Source organism: Camarhynchus parvulus, chromosome 12 (genome assembly GCF_901933205.1).
Source record: "Camarhynchus parvulus chromosome 12, STF_HiC, whole genome shotgun sequence".
NCBI classification, from domain to species: Eukaryota; Metazoa; Chordata; class Aves; order Passeriformes; family Thraupidae; genus Camarhynchus; species Camarhynchus parvulus.
Window position 1 is genome coordinate 2,308,678 of NC_044582.1, and position 18,344 is coordinate 2,327,021.

Here is an 18,344-nt window from a genome sequence, read left to right on the forward strand (position 1 = left end):
TTTCTCCTCAGGACATCAGCTCTGTGAAATAAATTGATCTCTTGGAGGAGCACACACAAACACAGGTCACTCCAGGGAGTGGGAAGTGCTGGCCAAATTCAGGAGGAGCCACCCACAGAGGAAAATGGAAAATGTTTGGGAGTACATCCTGACAGAGACCAGAAACTTACAGCAGCAAAATTCAGAGCCCTTCAGAACCAGCCTCTATCCAATCTTCAGGAAACCAGTGGCTCAGGATGGGCCCATTCCACATTTCCAGCCCTGCTGAAGCCAGTGGAGGGTGGAGGGAAGGAGATGGGAGCAGCTGAGGCGCTGTCAGCGTCACCAAACTCGCCCTGAAAGGAGATTTCTTCCCAAGCAAACCACAGGACAGGCTGGTCCCCTTTATATACACACATGGACAGCTGAAATGGGCTGAAATGCTTACAGGTTAGAAGGTCTATACAACATTACACCTGCCACAAATCAAAGTAGAAAAGTTTTACAGCACATTATACAGGTCCCTCTAAAAGTCTAAAAAAAAAAAAAAACATTGACTGGAATCACCATATTACAAGAAGTCATCACTAACAGACCATATAATACTATTTCTTTTTCTTTTACAGAATCATTATGGATAGAGTAATTTAAAAAAATCACTTTTTAAACAAGTATACAATTTTCACTTTAAAATTAACTGGTTAATAAAATTCTGTGCAAAACAAGCCAGCCTCTATAATTAAGTGAATTTATTTATTTCTTTATACAAAAAAAAAAAAACAAGAAAAAAAAAGTTCTTTCAGAAATGTGTCTCCTTTTCTGTGATGGTGGAAATGGTGCCATCTCCTTTCAGTTTGGCATCGCAGTCATTTATTGCTGCAATGTAGGCTCCTCCTCCGAGCTTGCCCCGCATTTTCAGGTCTGAGCTAGGTGTAATCAGCTTCCTGAATTTCTAGAAAATTGGAGAAATTGGAAATCATTATGTTTTTCTTGGCCACAGACGCCTCTCTTTAACAGATGCACTAGAAAAGGCTTTTGTCCTGCTTTTCTCATTTATTTCCCTGTTGTGGGCATACCCTCAAACCTGCAGACTGCACAATTCTGGATAAATCCTGCCAGACCCAAGAAGGCAAAGCTCAAAGCAAAGTGAATTTTTATGCTGATTTCATCATCCCCTTTCATGAAGACTCTCAGCACTGTGTCTGTTCTACAGGTACCTTTTGTTTCTCATTTTATCATCCATGATGTCCACTGGAAAAAGCAAATAAACCAGAGACAGCTAAGGTGTATTGAGCTGTGATAGAGCAAAATCTACTTTCACTTTTCTAGCAATGACATCCACAGCAAGCTTGCTGCTCGCAGCAGGAAGTTGGCTCCTCAAGAAGCTCCCAGCTGCGATTCAAAGAATCCTCTTGTCATCCTGGCAGGGAAAAGATAACGACCTGTCTGCAGTGCTGCAGCTCCAGCAAAGTCTGCTCACCTCCAGGGCTGGTGAATTGAGAAAATATTTAATGTTTAGATTTGTGCAGACTTCCTTTTTTGACTCTCTGAGACAATTAAATCATGGACAATTCAGTTTTAGTTTATATACCCAGTAAAGATTTCCTAGGCGGTCTCCAGGCTGTGTTTAACCAGATGAACAGAGTCTGCAATGTGAACAAAACAAGGCTTTTCTGCAATGTTGGAATCCCAAATGGCTGAAAAAGTTTTGTATTTTTGTTTCTTCCACTATTGCGTCCTTCACTGCCTTTCTTTGGAGCTCCTACAGACACAAGCAACCTTCCAAGCTTCAACTTGATAATAACCTCAGCCTAGACCTGAGCTAACCTGACACCAAATGTCAGAAAATTCCACTGAATCTCTTTATTTGCCTGAGTTTCTCATTTAGAGAACTGAAATTAGGAAAACTGTCCAGAAAATGGGAATGTGGGCAACCCAGCTCTTGGAGAAAATCCTGGCAGCACAAATGAAAACAGTGGAAAAAGGGAATGGCTGGTACAAACCTTGAGGGATTTGGTGATGTTACAGACATTTTAAGCTACAAATTGTGCTGGGACAGAGCACCTTAAATTGGTTAGTTTACCACTGGCAGCAAAAAACCCAACAGGAATTCAGAACAAAGCAGAGAAAGTTCAGAATTCTCTTTCCAGGAGCAGCTGAGAGCCCTAAGGCAGGGAACAGGGATGTGGCACTGCTGTTGTGATTAAAGGATGCAGGTGAGTGTTGGAATTCAGGACATCCCTCTGGCTGGCCTGGATGGCTCAAACCCCTCCCGGGGGCTCAGAGACCCTGGCACAGAGCCCAAGACCCCTGTGGGTTTGATTATGACCCATGGAAAAAATTACCAACGTTATATGAAGGATTACAAGCCACAAAAGTCTAAGAAGAATAATAATCAGCTTGTCACGGGGTGAAAAATAGATTTTTGGGGTTTTTAGAATGGGGGTTCAGGGGGCAAGATGGAGGGATCTGGGCATGTCCAGACTTTCTCCTTCTTCTTCTTGGCCTCCATCTTCTGCTGTGATGGTGGCACTTTTGGATTGGTTTGGAGTAGAAGCTCACTGTCTAACATAGGTGACAGGTATTGGGAAGTTATTGTAAATAATGTACATGTAGTCTTTGATATAAAAAGATAACACCGCCCTTGAGGGCGGTCAGTGTGCCTCTGGCTGTCCTGCTGAGTGGACCTCAGTAGGTCAGAGAAAGAATTTTATAGATAAGAAACAATAAACAACCTTGAAAATGAGAACAAGAGAATCTTGACTCTTCGTTGACCACTGGGCTCGGAAAAGAGACTTTCTAATTTATCTCAGAGTCACTGTGACCAGCAGAACTCCCGAGAGGTGAGGAGTCCCACCCCCTTCCCAGCTCTTTTTGCAGCATCACTGATCTCTCTGCAGCTCTCTCTCACCTCCATGAAGGTGCCCTCTGTCTTCCAGAGCTTGATGCAGATCCACAGCGGGATGCAGACCATGGAGGAGAGTGCCATCATCCAGCCGATGCCGTAGCCCCAGTCAGGGTAGATGTACACATTGTTGTACTTCAGGGGCTTGTATTTCACCAGGAAAAAGATGAAGATTCCCTGAAACAAGCAGAGATATAGTCAGAGGTATCTGGGCAAACCCTGTGTGTGTAACAAGGATTTGGCTGAGTGTTTAGGCCAGGCCAGGCTCCCTGAGGAGGGAGAGCAAAGGGAAGATCTTCACTCAGAGCAAAAAACCCACCAGCAACATCCTCTTTTCTGTACAGCTTAAATAACACATCTCAGAGGCTCCTGCAGAAACGAGCAACCTTTCAAGTTTAATCCTATTTACCTCTTGATGACAATAAACCCAGCACTTTGATGGCAAACAGCACCTGGGCAGGAAAGATTAAGTTTTGCTACAGTAAACCAGCTGTGATTAAATAACATGAGCTGGGCTCTCTCCAACCTGTCAGGATGAAAAATGAAAGCCAAAATTTTTGAAGTTGCTTTAATCCACTGTGTGTATCTGCAGTTCCAATGCTTTCATCCTGCCAAAACCCCTAAAAAATCTGTCTCAATTTCTAATCAAGCAGCTTGGACCATTTCAATGTATGAAATAGAGAAAAGCTACCATGTCATTTTCTCCAAAGTGATGAAACGAGTGCACAAGAGCAAATGGTATAGAGGACATTTCAGATTTGGTGCAAATGGGTCAGAAATGTTCCTAAGTTTGCAAATGGGAGCCTGGATCTCGAGGTGCCCCAGCTGCTGTGGTTTGCAGTTGCCACCACTGGAGTGTTGCACAGCTGGAAGGGGTTTTGGCATCTCATCCTCAATTTTAAGGGCAATCAGCTCATGCTGCTTTTGGAACTTTGTCCCTGTGACGCTGCCACAGCTCTGCAGAGCTGGCACCAGCTTCCTTCCCCTCCTTCATGCCCGTGGGATGGGCTTTTGGCCTCTCCTACTACTTTTAAAAGTAAAAAAAATGTCTTGTCTCCTTTGGAAAATGTCCACTACCCCCAAAGAGAGAGGAGAAGGGAGGAGAAAGCAGCAAAGGACCCAGCACAAGTCTGGAGGAGCTCAGGCTGTGTGTTGGCACACAAGGTGCACCAAGTACAGAGAAAAGCATCTCTCTTGTTCTGGCAAATGTTCATTTAGGGCCCTGGCATTATTTTTGTTTCTATGACTGTACATACTAAGATTTTCTCACAGAATATTTAACAATTTTACAGATATTTAACAATTTTACCGATCCTACAGAGTGTTTTTTATTTGAAATACATGCTACAAATCAATAGGCATTTCTCTCAACTATTAGCAGCAGCAAAAATAGAAAAAACCATGTACAGAGCCCCCTCTTTATATCTAAAACAAGTGTTTTGGACATTCTGTACTTACTGCACAAATACCTGGAGTTAGGACCATCCAGCACCACTTAATCAACGACACAGGTTTGTACCCAATCATGTCCTCAATGTTCTCATAAAAGCGATTGCTGCCTGCCCAAAACCAAAGGAAAAGCAGATGTAGAGTGCACATGGAAGGGGTTGTCCAGGTCAGGATTTAAAGCAGGGAAAGACAGACATGGGAAGGCTGAAGCTTCTCCTCTTTCCCTGGAAAACTCCTCCCTGCCATCTGCCCTGTGCTCATGGCAGGAGTTGATTTTCAATTCCTGCTGCTATAAAACTTCTGGTGCTATAAAACTTTTATTTCATGCAGATCATTGTATCACTTGTCAGAGAGGGAGATTTCATTAGTGTGGCACAAGCTGTCACAAAAATATGAACATTTCATTTAGTCCTACTCTCCTTTTGCCTCCACACCTTGAGCTTTGCTTGCCTTCAGAGCAAGTATAAACTGAATATATTCTGCTTAGTTGGTTTATTCTCCTTGTTGTGGGATCAGGCTGCAAACAACCCCAGTCAAAGAGTATCTATTTTATATATAAATATAAATGTAATTTATATATGTAAATATATTTAGATGCTCATGTGTGAACCCAAGGATAGCTGGGCACATGTGATCTGCAGTTCTATGGTGAAATTATCCAGAGTGTGCATCTTTGTGGAGAAAAAGGCATTTATGAATTTTTGGGGGGAGAATGGGAATGTGGAAGGTCCCATTCCATAAGGGTACGAGGCTGTCACTTTGCTTTTATGCAAATAGAAAACTTTGATAAGAAAAACAGAGCAATTTTCATCACTCACCATACACCCAGCCTATGCAGACACACTCAAATATGGCCACGAAGAGCAGGCACATCCCACTGGCTGCATAGGAGTCAAAGAGCTGGAACACATACATCCCACCCTGGAAGAGAAAATAGGAAAGGGGAAAAAAAATTGAGTTGGCACCAGTGGGAATATTTCATAGCAAATCTCTTTTAATTACACTGTCAAGCTGTTGGCTCCCTGGCAAGCTTCCTATTGAGGTTGGTTCCTTCTTGAACAAAGAGTTTTAATTTCTTAGTTTGTTTTTTCACTCTACACTTCTTTAAGGGTGGTAAATCTGGAGTGGAGAGAAGGAAATTTGATTTTTTTTCTTCCAAAAATGCTCTCCCACCTCCCTGATTTTACCTCTGTGTTTTTTATCACATCAAGCTGTAGATAATTCCCAGGTGATTCTGACCTCCCGATCCTGGTTCTGTGTCTGTGTTATTAATATGTAATAGAATTAATTAAAATGTGGGGAAAGAAGGTAAAATCTGTAGCTACCAAAACCCCTCTCTGATGGTGTAGGGACTAAAAAATGAGTAAAGTGACCTAAAAAGTGTGCATGCAGCTGACAGACTTGAAGCCACATGAAACAAGTCGTCATTATTTGTCACAAAGAAAAAGAAATAAGAATCATCCAATCAATAACATTAGGGTTAAAAGAATTAAAATTTTATGGCTAATATTACACTTTTTATGTGAGACACAATCATTTCTCACATCTGTATTTAATATTGAAAAAATGAGGAGGAGGAGTTCACAAGAGAGCATTTCAATGGAAAGGAATTCCAAGGAAGGAAAAAGGGGCTTGAGATGAGCTCCTCAGTTGGAATGTAATGGTTTTGGGGGAGCTTATGTGAACCCATTACATCTCAGACAACGTTCTGCAGATGGAAGAGAATCCTAAAAATAGGAAAAAAAATGAAATTTCTACTGCAAAGTCATCATGGTGAGGCTCAGCAAATACCTGAGCAAAATGCAAATTTAGAAATCAACCAACTAAGACAAGGAGAGCAAAACTCCTGCATGGATATTCCTGCAATTTGGAGAACTTGCTTCCCTTTCACTCCTCAGGTTTATATTTCTTTATATTTCTTTTCTTATATTTCTTAGTATATCTTAATATCTCTCAGTGCTCTGCTCATCCTGTACCCTGTGGAGGGGTTATTTCAAGATTTCCCATTTTGCATAGCAAAGATGATTTCACTGAGAATAAGAATGATTTACAGGTAAATATAAAGTCAATAAGTATATAAAATTCCTGTTCGATGCATTATTTTACACAGGGCATCATATCTCTTATCAGAGAGGGAGATTTGATTAGTGTAATTAATTATTAATGATCCAAATTCCAGATTATTCCAAGTTGGAAGGGACACAATATTTCTGCTCAGAGATTGGCTGCACTGATTGACATGGCCTGGTGATCTGGAAACCAAAGATGGTTTGATTTTCTCTTTTCACTTCATCTTTATTGTTCTTTCCATCCAAAATGTGGCTGTTCCTGCCCAGGGTGAGCAAGCAGGAACCACAATCAGTGTCTGTGGCTGGCTGGTGCAAAGCAGATGGAATTTCCTTGGCTGGGCTGTGCATTTCTGATTAAAACATCTCCTGAGCTCAGCTGATAAAACAAAGCCACTTTTCCAATTGCAGTTGTTACACAGGAGCTCAGAACAGTCTCTCAAGTATTTTGTTGCCACATTCCTGACAGGGAAATGTGTCTGTGGCAAAGGTTCTTGTGTTTTATCTGTGGTGGTTGTAACCACAAGTTGTTTCCCTCTGAGCAGTACAAGAAAAGCAGGGGAGAAAGTGGGGGAGAAAGTGATGGGGAGAAAGTGATGGGGAGAAAGTGATGGGGAGAAAGTGATGGGGAGAAAGTGATGCGTTCATTGATATCAGAAGGCCAATTAATTACTTTATTGTCACCATGATATTTTCTGAAAAATCCCTTTGCCAGGATTTTCTCCTGAGAAAGCCTCAGAGGAAGAGAAAAACAAGAATTATCTGCTGCTGTGGAATGCACCAGGTGCATCTTTGATTGGTGCATGTGGTTGTTCCTAATTAATGGCCAATCACAGCCAGCTGGCTCGGACTCTCTGAGAGTCACAAGATTTTATTATCATTCTTTTCTATTCCTTGCCAGCCTTCTGATGAAATCCTTTCTTCTATTCTCTTAGTATAGTTTTAATATATCATTTTCTTTTAATATAATACATATCATAAAATAATAAATCAGCCTTCTGAAACATGGAGTCAAGATTCTCATCCCTTCCCTTGTCCTGGGAACACCACCACACTTTATTACACTATATTATTCTATATGATATTACACTACATCTAAACTGAATCTGCACAAGCACCCAGCTCAAGTGCACAGAATCTTGTGACTCTCAGCCAACAGTCCCAACCCACACACCTGGCCCCGACAGGCCAAGGAAACAAAACCCCGTCACTTTGGGTGAACAATCTCCACATTGCGTTCTGCTTTGGCACAACACAGGAGCAGCAAACGAGATAAGAATTGTTTTGATCATTCTTTTCTCTGCTTCTCTCAGGTTCAGAGGGTGTGAATCCCGCTGAGCAGGGCAGCTCTCACCTCAGTTAACATGATGAGGCCGAGGAAGTAGGAGACGACGGAGAGGCCGAGGATGAGCAGCTCCCTCCTGTAGCCCCTGCGGAACACCTTGGGGTACATGTCCACCACGGCTGTCACAATGCTTTCCACACACACAAACTGCAACAAAGCACAGCAAAGATCCAGTCAAACCTGTCTCCTCTGCTGCTGGCATTGGCATTTGCCACCTAACACTTTAAATATCCTCCTGTGTTTTCATCACAGAGGGTGGGTGATCCCTGGGGATGCTCCATAAGCAGAAGCTCAAGCTGAGAGGAACATCTCCCAGTGAAAAAGTCCAAAGTTATGGATTTCCACCAAATTCAAACAGTACTCTCTAATATTATAATGTATATAATATATTATAATATATCCTCTAATATTATCCCAGACTGCATTTGCCCTGTAGCAGGTGGACTAAATGAAAATTAAACCTTTCAAATGTGGCTTGAATGGGAATTAAATAATGTACAAACCCTACATGGGATCATGTCACTTCCAGGCACTTTTGCCAATTTTGCCATGCATCCTTCAACCTGGTAAAGGAGCAACAGGCTCTGGGAGAAGTTCTCTCCATTTACCAAAAGAGAGAAGTTCCCAGAGCTGTTGGGTGCCCAAGCCAGGTACCTCTAACAAAGGAGGGCAGGAATATGCTCAGTGTCTTCAAACATCAAAAAAAGCAAAAGGCCTGAGCTTCTGACTCATGGCTCTGGAGCAAGGTTTCTAAAACAGACTAATTCTAACCTAATCAGAGGTCTGTGAAAAGTCAAAAAATATGGTGTTCTTCTTAGACAATGGAAATGGAATCAGAACAACCTATCTGGTTACTAGCAACATATCCCCAAAACTTATTCCCTTATAAAGAGCTATTCTCATTAATCATCATATAGACAGCACTATTATTAAAATAGAAGCCCTTTTAGTATCACCAGTATCACCACCTGGAAATTTACAACATATATATATATATATATATATATGTGTGTGTGTGTGTGTGTGTGTGTGTGTGTGTGTGTGTGTGAATTTACATCAGCTTTTAAACATATATGCCTGAAAAAAACCAAATTTATGTCCCAAAATAGACACTGGAGTAGTCAAGAGCATAATCCAGGAACTGCTCACTTAAAAAAAAAAAAGACTTTTAAGAACCTGTTAGATCATTAAAAAGAGCAGTTATTAAAACATTAAATTTAAGGATTGGAAATGTCATGCACTTTCTGCACCCAGTTATGCCAAGAGTTGAGCTGCATGCTAAAAATCCCAGGCACTTCATGTTTTCTTTGAGCAGCTTCTGTAATTTTTACAGTCACACAAGGACAACGACTTCTGTGCTGCCCCTTTGCTGCAGGATATGACTGCACATTCCTTGCTATGGTATCTTGCAGTAAAAATACACCCTAGAAAATTACATTATCCCTATCTGATATTCAGCTTCAGAATTCATTGCCAAGTGCTTTAAGAACGGGCTGGTGTTTTACTGAGGCGTGAATTTTAATCAGCCCTGTTGAAGTTCAGACTGATTTCCATGTTAATAATGAGAGCTGGAGTCAGGCTGAACCAGCCTTTGCTTCATGAAGGAATATCCAGCATCACAACTAAGATTTAAAATAGCAAAGAATCAAGTTAGGATTCAGTCTTTCATCAGGCTGATGCTGTTTAGGGGCCATTTCCACCTGTTGGGGAGGTGGGGAAAAAGCTAAAGCTCATTGCAGTGGGCTTTGTTTCATACCTGACTGTCCAAGCCCAGGAAGATGAGCATCATGAAGAACAGAGCTGCCCACAGAGGAGACAGAGGCATCATGGTGACAGCTTTAGGGTAAGCAATGAATGCAAGCCCTGGTCCTGAAAAGGAATAAAGAAATGAAAAATTTCTATTTGTGTGGGAGTTTGAGATGGAGTCCAGCTCCTCCAGAGCAGCCTGAGCTGTGGGAGAACAGCACTGCTGACACCAAAAGCATGGCTCTGGCTGAGCAGGGCGCACTCAGCATCACTTTTCACACTGTTTTATCTGGACACAGCCATTTTCTCACCTTTCCTCTTGCTGCTCCCTTCCCCACGCCCTGTGGAAGCTGAGAGAGTGAGCAGCAGTGAGGATGCCCAGCTGCTGCTCAGGGTCAGCCCACCACAGCCTGATTCTTCTGCCATGGCAGATAAGAGGAACTAAACCCAAAACTGAACTCCTTCACGAACACTGCATCTCTCATAGTCTAAACAATTTCATCAGAAATGGCACAACCCTGCCTGCATCCTGGCCAAAGGATGCTCAGCTTCTCTTCAGACATCCAGTGCTTTCTGCTCCCCTTTTTTCTGTGGATGTGCAGCTCTACAAACATCCCTGAATAAATCATAGCTGTGCTCCTGTGATTGCCTTATATAACTTAGGAACATATCCTGGAGTCTTTATTTTTCTCCTATTTTTCTTCAGGTTGGTTCCCATCCTGCTCTGTGTTTTGGGGTGCTGCTGCTGCTGCTGTTGTATGACACTGGCTACATATTTAGAAAAATCTTCAAAATAGAACATTTTTGTAACTGATAACTTCTCAGATCTGCTAAGATACCTTCTCACCTTGCTGATGTTTTTCTGGTTTTATTTATCAGCTGCTTTTTATGAAGCCAGCCAGCTTTCAAAGCAGGGGCACAAAGGCCAATAAAGGAGAACCCTGTGCTCCTGCTGCAGTAACTTCAGTGCAGATCTGTCACACTCTGCTGCTTCTTCATTTAGAGCAGCATTTACAAGCTCCTATAATGAAGTGGAAACCAGTTGTATGGATTTTAGGAAAAGACAAATATTTTCCATGAGAGCATCAGTGAAGCCCTGCTTGTTTTGCAGTTCTCCTGGGATTAACTCCATGAGAGTAATTTTTCCTCCTCAACAGCTCAGCATTACATTGGTTTGGGTTTTTTGTTTTTGTTTGGGGGGGGTTTTTTGGTTTTTTGGGGTTTTTTTGTTTGGTTTTTTGTTTGTTTGTTTTTTGGGGGTTTTTGGGTTTTTTTGTTTTGTTTTTTTTCTTTCAGGGGGGGCAGCCTCCTGCTCTTTTTCTTCTGCTTGAGGATGTTGCAGCCACAAAGGTGTGGAGTAACTTCCATTGGATGCCCAGCTCCAATGATGGTTGTGGATGGTTAATTTTTCATAAATCTGGGCCTGTGTGCCCTTCAGATTTCTCATTTTAACAGCTGCAGCTTCTTTTCTTTAATATCCTTTTTCATTTCTTTTTTTTTCCCAGAAGGAATAAATATTTGTGGATTTCAGCCTGTCTCATTGAAAGAAGGTGGAATGTAGATGAGGATTATCATTCACAACTGAGTTTAGCTCTGCTAAACAACATTCTGGATGCTCAGCTGGAGAAAGTTTGTGTAGTTTGTGACTCCCTGAATTCATGAATTTGATTCTATGCACAGCAACATTCATCTTTTTCACACACAAATGTATGGCCACAAAAATAGTTCAGAACTCTTCCTGCAGCAGTTATTCCATTGAGTCATCTCATCCACAGGCCATGGCACAGACTGTGAACTCTGGCCTCAGCCTCTGGGCATTTTTGTTAACTCAGAAATCTGCTTTTGGAACTCACCTGATTCTGCAACTTCTGCAATGGGCACGCCTTGTTCATAAGCCATAAATCCAAGAACTGAAAAGATAGCAAAACCAGCAACAAAGCTTGTGCCACTGTTCAAGCAGCAGAGCATGATGCAGTCTCTGAAAATATAAATAAAAAACACTGCAGTTGATCTCCAGAGCTGGGGTTTCTTCCATCCACTCAGCCAGAGGACTGACAGAACCCTGGGCTACAGGAATGGAAAGCTCATTAACAGTGTTGTTCATTAACAGTCAGGTCCCAACTCAGATTATTCCTGAGAGCAACCAGGAGGACACCATCAGAATATCCTTGCTTGTGTTTCAACTGCTGGAGTGGACTTGTTGCAAGTCACTTGCAGTTTTCCAGTAAAATCTTTAAAAAAACCATGTAAAACTATGTCAAACATGTAATAATTGTTAAGGACAATTTCTCCATAATAATTATACTAATAGATTCCAGAGGGTATGGACTCATTAATAAACTCTATAAAATGGTCATGTTTGTTTGCTGGGGAAAAAAACCAAAAAACCCTGTGGTCAGATCTTAGCTCCTTCTATCCCTGTTAAACATTGGGAAAATATATCCATGCAATATATTGGCAAAATATATCCATGCACTTTGGTTGCTAGACATATTTAAGAAATGAAAAGTAATAAATAAAATAAAAAAAAAAACAACAAAAAACCCAAAAAACACCAAAAAGAGGCAAAGGCAGTGCAGGGCCAGAGATGTCTCAGACAAACACATCCCACACTTCAAACCACGACAAGGGCAAGGAGAAGGAGGATTTCTTTGCCCAGGTTGGAAACGTCTTTAATAATAATTATACTAATAGATTCCAGAGGGTATGAACTCATTAATAAACTCTATAAAATGGTGATGTTTGTTTGCTGAGAAAAACAAACAAAAAACCCTGTGGTCAGATCTCAGCTCCTTCTATCCCTGTTAAACATTGGAAAAATATATCCATCCAATATATTGTCAAAATATATCCATGCACTTTGGTTTCTAGACATATTTAAGAAATTAAAAGTAATAAATAAAATTTTAAAAAACCCAAAAAGAGGCAAAGGCAGTGCAGGGCCAGAGATGTCTCAGACAAACACATCCCACACTTCAAACCACGACAAGGACAAGGCCAAGGTGAAGGAGGATTTCTTTGCCCAGGCTGGAAACGTCACCAGAGTAAATCACTTTAGAGAAAGGGAAGATCCTCCTGCAGAAAGGTGTGATTTCCCCCAGAGCCCAGGGAAATCTTGCTGTTCCTGCTGCTCTGACAGCTCTGCAGGAGTGACAGATGATTGATGCTGACAGTCCCTCCTTGGGGACTGCTTGCAGAGACAGCTGTGAGCTTGAGAAAGTAACAATCCACCCTGGATGTCTGAGCTAAACGAGGGCTCTATCCCATTGAAACACAAGGCAAGCCTGGAGCTGTCTCGAGCCCATCCCTTAATCTGCTTTATCCCCATCCCACTGTGGCTCTGAAGCAAATTTTTGTGTAAGTTATCAATAAGAAGAAAGGACCCCGTAAAATCCAGCAGATTGCTAATTCACAGCTTCAATAATTCAGTAAAGGATCACATCTTTGTCACAGATTTGCTGTTGAGAATCAGAGACAATTCCTACTTCCAAGTCCTGGCAATTATTCCCTCCAAACTTCTCTGCTGCTCTCCCTGCTTTGCTGTTTGTCTCATTTAGCATTTTTACCCTGTAACAGCATCTCATCCATTTTTGGAGCTCAAAGTGAGGTGAGCAGTTCCAGCAACTTGTTCGTTCACTGATGAGCCCTGCAGTGGCTCCCAGATGTGCCCAAAGCTCTTCTGACTCCCCTGGGACTCACTGAGCACCAGGCACACCCATTCCCCTGAATGGGAGCACCTGCACATCCCTGAGCTGCAAAGCCAAGGACCAGCTCAGCCTGGGGCCATGGGAGGCTTTGGCTCCCTCTCATCACCTCAGCTGCACTTCATTTGAACTATTATTTTGGGAAGGTTTTATTGTTTTCACAATAATTTCAGAGTAAAAATAATCTCTGTGGCACAACATCTACAAAATGTGCCCAGCAATGAAAAAGAACGAATTTTCCCATTTGTACTGGAGACTCAGATATGGACAAGTGCAGTGATGTTCACACTTCTTTCATGCCTGGACTCTCTCTTACACTGTTCATTTGCAGTGAAATACTTGCTGAAATACAATTCTAACCTTTATTTATTTGCTTTACATATGAAATCCTCCCTGTAGTTATGCCCAGTTCTACACTTTGGACATTTTAAAGCAAAATAACAATCCAGAATAAAGGACTGAGGAGCACAGAGGCCGTTGTGCTTAGCAGAGATACCAAAAAAAAAAAAAAAAAAAGAAAAAATCAGCCCCTTCTTGACCTTCTCAGTGAATTTCAGCTCTGAAGAGCTCTGGAGGGACTCTCATCCCACCTCTCTCACCTCAGGAACTGGTGAGTTCAACACCAAGAAATTGAAACTGAGTGTGATGAAACCCTGTTGATAAGAGAGGTCAGAAAGATGAATTTTATAATCATCTGGGGGGAAAAGAGAGCTCCTGCTTTGGGGGATTGCAGCCAGATGATGCCTCCACTGGGCATGGACTGTTTTCTTCAGATAAGATTTGCTTTAGATAATTCCCTGCTTCAAATGCAGTCTGAACAAGATCTTTCCTTCTGAGGAATGCTGTGGCACAGGGTATTTGAGAGCTGCTGGTTCTGACTGGGAGATAAAAGCTGAAGCCCCTGGCAGTGATGCTTCAGGTTTTGGCTTTTATATTTTCAGATTCTGTGCTGCTTTAGTGTGTGAGTCTGGGTTTCACATGAGGGGATGGTGAGCTCTGTGCACAGAGCAGGGAGACAAAACAATTCCTGCTCCAGCTGGGCACCAAGGACAAATGACCCAAATCTCAGCCCAAGAGCACAAACACCGTGGGCTGGAGAGAGAAAAACAAGCAGGGTGGGACTGCAGGGGCTAAAGCTGGAATGGGACAATGAACTGCAAGGTGCAAATGGAGCAGAACTGATCCCAGGGACAGACCCCGTGCCTGGTCGTGCATTTTGGGGCCATTTTGGTTCATCTTGGGTGCAGCCCTGGCTGAGCTCTTGTGCTGCCCAAGGTGCATCCATGGAGGAGATCCTTTGAATAAATTCCTGCTGTCACAGACACATTTTATGAGAAATCCTTTCTTTAGGATTTTTCCTCCTGAGAAGATGAGAGGCCTCAGGAACAAAATGTAAACAATGATTATCTGCTGCTGTGGAATGCAACAGGTGCATCTGTGATTGGTCCATGTTGGTTGTTTCTAATTAATGGCCAATCACAGGCAGCTGGCTTGGACAGAGAGTCCGAGCCACAAGCTTTTGTTATCATTCCTTATCTATTCTTAGCTAGCTTTCTGATGAAATCCTTTCTTCTATTCTTTTAGTGTAGTTTTAATATAATATATATCATAAAATAATAAATCAGCCTTCTGAAACATGGAGTCAAATCCTCGTCTCTTCCCTCATCCTAAGACCCCTGTGAACACGGTCATACCCTGATTTATTCTGTAATTCTGTCCAGCCTCTGTTCTAGGGCAGCCTTCTCAAAGCATCAGCCCCTTAAAGTGGGGCAGAGCCAAGCTGGACAACCCCACAGAACAAGAGGATCCCAGGGATCTGTTCTCTCAGGGAACTCTGGCAAACCACAGCAGTGTGGTACCAATTATCTGCAGGATAATTCTCCACAATTCTCCAAGGAAATGGGAAAAGCGGGACTTTCATCCTCTCCAGCCAGGGAGGTCCTGTTCATTTCAGGTAACACCACCCCAGCTGGATGGTTCCATCCCAGGGAGGCAGTCACAGACTGAACACAGCTTCTCTCATTAAAATATAACTTCCAGTTTCCCTTCCCTTGGCTTTGCAGGAGTTCTACCAACCCCTCAGCTCCTGAGAAGACAGAAGTACCCTGTAGTTCAGGGATTTTTTTCTGCTATGGGAAGAAAAACCAGAAGGGGGATCTGGATCCATTGATTGTGAAACCAATGAGTTTTAAAACACAAATGCTCAGGAACCATGGGAAGGCCAACATGAATTTTTTATGTGCACCCTTGGCAGGAGGGCATCAGAGCCTGACTGAAGCCCAGACTGATTTCAAGTGAAAGGAAAACTTCAAATTTTTATGAAAACTTCACATTCTTCCAAATTAAACTCCTGCCAATCACCTGAATAATTGAAGATGTGCATCACTTCTCCTCTCCCTGCCTGACAGGCAGGACACTTCTGAAAATTCGTCCTGCCTTCCTAAGGAGCCTCTCTGAGCCCACAGAGCCCCTGGCATCCCTCCAGTCCCTTCCTTGCCTTTGTGGGTTCCTCAAGACCCAGTTGAGAAATTCCCATTTCTCTTTCCCTCCTAAACTAGAAACTTGACAAAGGACAAATCTTCAGGTCTTAAAGGTTTTGTCCATGTGTGAAATCTCTCCTTTATCTCCTGCTCCACAGAGGGAACAGGGGAGCTGAGCCTGGACTTGTACCTGGGGATGGATTTGGGATTCTGAGGTGGATAAAGATCAGAGGAAACATCAGTACACCTGTCTGTGATCCTTTATGGGGTCCTTAAAACCCAGTTGAGAAATTTCCATTTCTCTTTTCCTCCTAAGCTAGAAACTTGACAAAGGACAAATGTTCAGGTCTTAAAGGTTTTGTCCATGTGTGAAATCCCTCCTTTATCTCCTGCTCCACAGTGGGAACAGGGGAGCTGAGCCTGGACTTGTACCTGGGGATGGATTTGGGATTCTGAGGTGGATAAAGATCAGAGGAAACACCAGTACACCTGTCTGTGATCCCTGTGGGGAAACACTGCCAGGGTTTCACCTTCTCAGATGAGTCACTTGGGATCCAAACTCTGGGACACCCAGGGAAGAGCATTTTTTATGTTTTTCAATCAAAGATACATAAGGATGATAAAAATTCATTTCCCATTCAAAGACATGAAGTGACTTTTGCAATTCATTTACCACATTAATGAATTAAATCAGGTTTAAACCTTTAAATTCTTTAAATGGAAAGCTTTCAATTCACAAGGCCCACATGCAGTTCAGACTTTCCCATTTCCCACTAAAATACCTCTTGCCATTATTTTCCTTAGGGAAAAAAATAAATGGAGTAAAAAACAGCAGAAAGCAATGATGTTACAATCAGACTGGGAGAATTGCAGGAGAAAACACCCCCAGCTTGATTTTATTATTTTAAAGTGCTGGTTAGAATAAAAAATTGTCATTTTCACATCAGAGCTCTGTTATATTTTTCAATGAAAGATACGTAAGGATGATAAAAATTCATTTCCCATTCAAAGACATGGAGTGACTTTTGCAATTCATTTACCATATTAATGAATTAAACCAGGTTTAAATCTTTAAATTCTTTAAATTAAAATCTTTAAATTAAAATCTTTAAATTCACAAGGCCCATGTGCAGTTCAGACTTTCCCATTTCCCACTAAAATACCTCTTGCCATTATTTTCTCCTGCAATTTTCCCTTAGGAAAGGGAAGTAAATGAAGTAAAAAAGAGCAGAAAACGATGATGTCACAATCAGATTGTGGGGATTGCAGGAGGAAAAAACAACCCAGCTTGATTTTATTATTTTAAAGTGCTGGTTAGAATAAAAAATTGTGATGCGGTTTTCACATCAGAGCTCTGTTTATGTCTTGCCCTGCCCAGCTTGGCCACATTCTGCTCTTGTTCTTCACTGCTGTCCTCTCCCCCTTCCCTCAGACTCATTAAAAATCACATGTCAGGACACATTAACATCCATTTCCTAGCTGGGAAATTTGGGAAATGTTTTGTGAGGGGAATTGTGGAGCCTGGATGGAGCAAAAGGTGTTTGGCTGCAGCATCCTGCTCTGGAGCTTCAGAGCAGAGCCCCAGGGTCAGGGAGAAGGAAAGAAAATCCCATAAATCCAAACTCCTGCTTTTTGTATGGAAAAAGAAGCCTCAGGAAATTCCTGCACTCCTTGAGGCACTGACAGTTTCTAGCTGGGATACAGCTGGAAAGAAATATAAATAAAACTGAGTAAGCTAGGAGAGGAGTGGTGTCTTTGCTAAGCTTGTGCTAATTAGGGAAAAGGTTCATTAGCAGCAGCTCTGAAAGACTCACACCACTTTCTGCAGCAAAACATTTTGTCTTGCTAAGACATGGAAAGAAGGAGCATTTCCTAAAACCGCCTCCTGAGGTGTCCAAGTAAAACTGTAATTTAGAATTTAAATCAATTTGGGGGTTTGGTGTGGTTTGTTTAGGGTTCTTTCACTTTTGGACTGCGTTATTTCCTTTACAGAAAAATGAAATTTTAATTCTCTCTCTGGAGATCTCAATGGAGTCACTACAACCAAAATTCCTTGTAGGAATTTTAGGAGAACTAATTCAATAACCATGAATTTCAGCAGAAAAGATTAGTGCTCATATTGCTGCCCATGCCAGAAATGTGGAACAGGGATTTTGTGCAGATCAATCCTTTGGCCACTGACTCAGGAGAGATGAAAACCTCCTGAAGTCACTTGACAATTCCCTCCTTGGGAATACAGAGATAAGCCATGAAATGCCCCCCATTCCCTTTGGGATGGGGACTGCAAACTTCCCAAAAAATGGGGAAAAGTGGCAGTCAGAGCATGGGCCAAACTAAGGTGATTTTTAATGGCAATTTCTGGTAGCACTTTTCAAAAAGCAGCTTAAGTAATGCACACACATTCAATGATACCTGCCTGAAATCCTGTATTTTTACATGACATTTCTATCTCTGTGCGTGCTGAGGGGTTGTGGAAGGCTCAGATTTGACCAAAAGGGATGAAAACACCACATTTTGGAGCAGAGTTCCTCTGGAGCCATTCCAAGGAGCATTACAGATCTCTGTCCTACAAAACCATGTGTGTGTGCTTATGGGAATAGAGATAAGCCATGAAATGCCCTCCATTCCATCTGAGTTGGGGACTGCAAGCTTCCAAAAAAATGGGGGAAA

At 42.1% G+C, this 18,344-nt stretch overlaps 1 protein-coding gene across 1 annotated transcript in view; it reads right to left on the reverse strand.

Moving 5' to 3' along the window:
• Window positions 1–699: 699 nt before the first annotated feature.
• The window catches only part of SLC6A11 (solute carrier family 6 member 11), a 105,145-nt gene continuing 87,500 nt past the window's right edge, over window positions 700–18,344 (reverse strand). The window contains exons 9-15 of the mRNA XM_030956601.1: window positions 11,344–11,468; window positions 9,501–9,613; window positions 7,754–7,891; window positions 5,152–5,254; window positions 4,343–4,443; window positions 2,891–3,061; window positions 700–931 (exon numbers count right to left, since the gene is read on the reverse strand). Of these exons, the coding sequence (XP_030812461.1) occupies window positions 779–931; window positions 2,891–3,061; window positions 4,343–4,443; window positions 5,152–5,254; window positions 7,754–7,891; window positions 9,501–9,613; window positions 11,344–11,468 (904 nt within the window). The 3' untranslated portion in view covers window positions 700–778. The remainder of the gene's footprint in view (window positions 932–2,890; window positions 3,062–4,342; window positions 4,444–5,151; window positions 5,255–7,753; window positions 7,892–9,500; window positions 9,614–11,343; window positions 11,469–18,344) is intronic.